We start from the raw sequence: 5,867 nt of genomic DNA, 5'->3' as shown, positions 1-5,867 counted from the left end.
ATATCCCTGGCTATCTTGGAACTCACACTGTAGACCAAGCTAGCCTCCAACTCAGAAATCAGCCTGCCTCTGCCTCTGAAGTGCTGGGACTAAAGGCGTGTGCCACCACTGCCTGGCGACCTTGTACTTTCATACTGTACTATTTTAAATGCCCTCCTGCTCTATATTTTATAGGTAAATCTTAAGGCCAGCAACATACCCGAATATAGAAATATAGCAATTAAAGCAATGTGATAAAATTCAAATCACTAAATCAAAGGATAAGCTAATAATAAACAGTAAAAGAATATATGAAAAATAGATTTAAATGAACCCTTTATATCTAAATAGTTATTTACATTTCAATGCTAGTAAACAGAAAGGTAAGCAAATGAAGGCTATTTGGGGGACATTATTTGTTAGATAAATGGATGAACCGAGAGCAAGCTATACAACTAAGTTAGGCAAGAAGAGAGGAACAAAGCAGAACAGCTCACACCAACCTAGGGGCCAGCCTTTCACATCCCTTCACAACACTACTAAATCCCAGGAGCAAAGAGAGGCTACAAGAGCTCTTACTGAAGGAGCTGTCTTCTGGGAAGACAGAAAAAATGAACTATCAAGAGCCCAGTTTTCAGAAAGCTTAAGTTTAATAAAGGTTACAAAACACACATGCTACAGCTGAAATATAAGGCAAACAGCAATTAAGATAAAAGGAATTTACACAATGAAAATTTAGAATTTAAGCTAAAGCCTGCAGGACTGAATACAGGCAGACAGGACAGAATTAGATAAAAATACTAAGGAAACCACATTTATGCGTTGATCTTTTTAAGGAAAAAAAAGATCAACGCATAAATGTCATTCTTAAGGAATTTGAGTTTCATTTTGAGAAGAAAAAAGTTTTCATAGCATAAAAATTAATTAAAATTGTTCTTTTAAGATTTCTCTTACAGTATCTACAAGCAGATGGACTGAGGTATTGGTGAGTGAAAATATATGTATCTGTTCAGAAGTGGGCACCACAATTATGTAGGCAAATAATGTAACTTGAGTCTGAATTACAGTGTGAAAGCAGGAAATAACATGGGCTTTATTGTGGGCTAAACAAGATTTGCCAAATAATCAACATTAGGATATGGCTTTAGTTAATAAAAATGAAATTAGTACATGTACCTTAATTTGAACTTATATTGTAGAAGGATATTTAAATACCTCCCATCTTGCTCTTAGTCCTTAATGTGATTATATTTCATTATTCCTATTTTTATTTCTTTAGTTGACTGCTGTAATTCTAATCAATATGCATACTGGTGCATAAAGATCTAATCTCTTGACATATAAACAAAGAAATAAGTCAGACACTCCTTGTATATAATTTATAACGCTCAAAAACTGAAAACCAAAATGTTGGGCAACAGAAAGACAAATACATAGTACGGATATTAAAAGTTTAAAAATGTTAAGAAAAAAAGCAATCCAAACAAAAAAAGTTGCAGGATATATTTGTGTTCTGATTCAATACATTAAAAATAGTACTTATTTTCTAAAAGTGATACATATTAACTAAAGTATAAAAAAAACATAGGCTTGCATATTACACAAAATCCCAGTTAGAAAGTCTAGTGTGTAGATATGACATGGATATTTGTTTCATTGTGTTTCTAATTGAACTCCAGGAAGAAAGGGGGTAGAACAACTGTATCAGACTCCCCTCCTATAACAAGTCATGCAGCTCTGTTAGAAACAGCACAGGAACAGCATGCTCTCTGGTGCTGAGGTTGCCCTACCGACCTCTGCTGGTCCAACAGTGGAGAAGCCACCACAGCAGCCTTCCGCTCTTTCTTGCCAGTTGAAGATGCCTTGGGGCTGGACTTTCGCTTTGGCGATTTACTGGACTTTCTCAGAGAAGGTGATGGAGACAATTTTGATCTAACCACTTCTGGGGAAACCTATAAAAATAATTTAGTAAAACAATTAGAAACTCATGGAACAAAAAAAAAGCATGCACCCTAAAACAGGAGGGAAAGGGCATTGGACTGAGTTAAAAATTAAAAGCCAGACCCGTCCCACCCATTGTCATGAGCCCAACTCCAGAGCCCATGCTTTTAACTTATTATGTTAACTAGACTGACTTAAGAGATACAGATACCAAGAAAGTAACATTAACATTTTTCAACATTTCCTGAGGGAAATCAGAAATTATTTCCAAATAAATTCTATTTCCATACTTTAGGAAAGTGGATAGAGAAATCTAGAAATATCCTGGGCCTGACATATGTAGAACTCATTTTGTTTCAGGTTAATGGGTACAGGCAATGGAGTGTCAATTTGGTTCAACAGCGAAAACATTTTTGACTTAAAAGTCAAAGATTAAATAATTAATCCTTTATGGTACAGCTGATGTGTGTAGGAAGCTGATCAATATATCACTGTCCTTGAATGAACTAAGATACAGTATGGAGTTGATTTCTGTGATCAACAACCATGTCTGTGTTAATAGCATACTCACTTCAATATACATACCTCCTTTTGAATGATAATTTCTTCTCTCTTATCCATGTTTTCTTGTTCCAATTTCATTAATTCTCTCTGTATTTTCTGACGCTTCATTTCCAATGATAATTCATGAACATAATCATAATTAATATCTCCATTGTCAGAGTCTTTAAAATACAAATATCATTATTTTTAGACACATATATACAGAGAATTAGACTTTCCAGCTAATTTTTATAGAAATTTCAACAATGTAGTCTTTCATTAGAATAGAATTTCTATGAAGAACTTAATTCTATTTGAAAATGTAATATTAAAGTTTCTATATTTTTTGAAAGTGACTTGGGATTATCACATGCTTGGGTTTGGTACTAAAGATTTCTAATAGCTACAATTTAAGCTGGGATAAAGCAGTGGTGGTTTGCATATGGCCCTAGCTCTTTTCTAAAAGAAAGGTTAAAAAGCAAAACAAAAGTCACAGTTAAAGCACTAAAGCATTCAGCTACACACTGAGAATACTAAAGCCTTAAATATTTCATATAGGGTAAGAAGACTTATGTCCTTGCCTTCTTAGACCATGAGATATTTGGACCATTAGTTCTCCAATTCTGTTCTTTTTATTGTGAGATAGTAATTAGTACTTGATAGGAAAGTCAACTAAATTTAACACTAACATGTGCTAATTTTTAAAAAAGTCTAGGATTTTTACTTCAGTTGACTTAAATTATCTCTTTAGATCAGAACCACTCATTCTGATATCATTTTTCATATCCAGTCTTTTTTTATTAGATATTTTCTTTATTTACATTTCAAATTTTATCCCATTTCCACCCCCCCCACACCTGCTCACTAACTCAACCACTCCGGCTCCCCTGTCCTGGGATGTCCCTACACTGGGACATCGAGCCTTCATAAGACCAAGGACCTCTCCTCTCATTGATGTCCCACAAGGTTATCCTCTGCAACATATGCAGCAGAAGCCATGAGTCTCTCTTTGTGTACTCTTTAGTTGGTGGCTTAGTCCCTGGGAGCTCTGAGGGTACTAGTTAGTTCATATTGTTGTTCCTCCTAAGGGGCTGCAAACCCTTCAGCTCCTTAGGTCCTTTCTCTAGCTCCTTCAAGGGGGACCCTGTGCTCAGTCCAATGGGTGGTTATGAGCATCCACTTCTGTATTTGTCAGGCACTGGTAGAGCCTCTCAGAAGAAAGCTATATCAGGCTTCTGTCAGCAAGTACTTGTTGGCATCCACAATAGTGTCTGGGTTTGGTAACTGTATATGGGATAGATCCCCAGGTGCCACAGTTACCAGATGGCCTTTCCTGCTCCAAACTTTGTCTCCATTATCTCCTCCCATGGGAATTTTGATCCCCCTTCTAAGAAGGATCGAAGTATCCACACTGTGGTCTTCCTTCTTGAGCTTCATGTGGTCTCTGAATTGTACCTTGGGTATTCCAAACTTCTGGACTAATATCCACTTATCAGTGAGTACATAACTATGCGTGTTCATTTGTGATTGGATTACCTCACTCAGGATGATATTTTCTAGTTCCACCCATTTGCCTAAGAACTTCATGAATTCATCATTTTTAATAGCTGAAGAGTACTCCACTGTGTAAATGTACCACATTTTCTGTATCTATTCCTCTGTTGAAGGACATCTGGGTTCTTTCTAGCTTCTGGCTATTATAAATAAGGCTGCTATGAACATGGTGGAGCATGTCTCCTTATTACATGTTGGAGCATCTTCTGGGTATATATGCCCAGGAGTGGTATAGCTGGGTCCTCAGGTAGTACTATGTCTAATTTTCTTAGGAACTGCCAAATTGATTTCCAGAGTGGTTGTACCAGATTGCAATTCCACCAGCAATGGAGGAGTGTTCCTCTTTCTCCACATCCTGGCCAGCATCTGCTGTCACCTGAGTTTTTGATCTTAGCCATTCTGACTGGTGTGAGGTGGAATCTCAGGGTTGTTTTGATTTGCATTTCCCTGATGACTAAGGATGTTGAACATTTCCTTAGGTGCTTCTCAGCTATTTGGTATTCCTCAGCTGAGAATTTTTTGTTTAGCTCTGTACCCCATTTTTAATAGGGTTATTTGGCTCTCTGGAGTCTAACTTCTTGAGTTCTTTGTATATATTGGATATTAGACCTCTATCAGATATATAGGATTGGTAAAGATCTTTTCCCAATCTGTCCAATCTCTTCTGATGAAAAGGATATGAGGGCTAGATTTTTGTTTTAAGAGAAAAAGAAACAGATACACACGGGGGTGGGGGGAGGGAGAGAAAGAGAAAGAGACAGAGAGACAGAGAAAGAGAGAGGAGAGAGACGGGGGAAGAGAAAGAGAAAGAGAGAGAGAGAGAGAGAGAGAGAGAGAGAGAGAGAGAGAGAGAGAGAGAAAGAGAATATCTTTGATTGCAGGATATAGTCATTCTCTGAAGCTACTAAGTACACCATGACTTCTATGGCCAGCCTCCTGAAGGATCTCATGTCTTGCTGCTACACACAGAGTTGCAATGGTAACTGCCTTGATTCAGAAGTGCAGCTATTTCTCTATGACTTTTATCAAACTAGGCTAGAATCAAAATATAGCTTCTGTTTTTACTATGGTCAATCTGAACTCAAACAACTTTACCAATGGAAACTACCATTTAAAAACTTTTGCATGTAGGCAATTCTGTCTTTGTTTTTATAAGCCTTTCTCAGCAGTAAAGTTGAACACTACTAGCCATTTCTAGCTCTTAGGCATTATCTAGTTAAAATGTACTGAGTTTTTAAACAGGACTATCTTCTTAAGTATTTGTGACAGTTCACTATGTGCTTATAAGGTACCTTTACTAATGCTTACATGTGTCAAGCATTTTCTTCTGGTCTCACTTCTCTGCCTTTATTTAGTTATAAAACCATTTTTAATTTTTATGTACTCAAATCTTTTGTGGCTTTAGGATTTTATACTTTATTTTAGGATAATGAATCTCCCTCTAAGTACCAAAGTACTTCATGTATTTCCCGCTCCTGTAATGATATGTTTATTATTTTTTATTTTGTTCTACATGATGAACAATTAAGGGAAGAGTCAGGAAAGAAGACAAAAAAAAAAGGTAGCATTCACAGGGAAGGGAACATGGCAGCAGCAGCAGGCATTGGAGCAGTAGCTGAGTTTACATCTTATCCATAAGCAAGAGGCAGAGAGAGAGAGAGAGAGACAGAGACAGAGACAGAGACAGGGACAGATAGAGACAGACACTGGGAATGGCCTGGGCTTTTGAAAACTTAAAGCCTGCTCCCAGTGACACACTTCCTCCAACAAAGCCAAATTTCCTAATCCTTCCCAAATAATTCCAGCAACTAGGGGCTAAACATTCAAATATATGAGCCTATGGGTTATTT

At 37.0% G+C, this 5,867-nt stretch overlaps 1 protein-coding gene across 6 annotated transcripts in view; it reads right to left on the bottom strand.

Moving 5' to 3' along the window:
* Zc3h13 (zinc finger CCCH-type containing 13) overlaps positions 1-5,867 on the bottom strand; it is a 64,165-nt gene that overhangs the window by 33,317 nt on the left and 24,981 nt on the right. For all 6 annotated transcript variants that reach the window (XM_031360830.1, XM_031360832.1, XM_031360831.1 and 3 more), the window contains 2 exons: positions 2,506-2,645; positions 1,774-1,931 (listed from right to left, as the gene is read on the bottom strand). In XM_031360830.1, the coding sequence (XP_031216690.1) occupies positions 1,774-1,931; positions 2,506-2,645 (298 nt within the window). The remainder of the gene's footprint in view (positions 1-1,773; positions 1,932-2,505; positions 2,646-5,867) is intronic.

Source organism: Mastomys coucha, unplaced genomic scaffold (assembly GCF_008632895.1).
Source record: "Mastomys coucha isolate ucsf_1 unplaced genomic scaffold, UCSF_Mcou_1 pScaffold9, whole genome shotgun sequence".
Classification (NCBI taxonomy): domain Eukaryota; kingdom Metazoa; phylum Chordata; class Mammalia; order Rodentia; family Muridae; genus Mastomys; species Mastomys coucha.
Note: the sequence above shows the minus strand (reverse complement) of the source record. Positions and strands in the feature narration are given on the sequence as shown.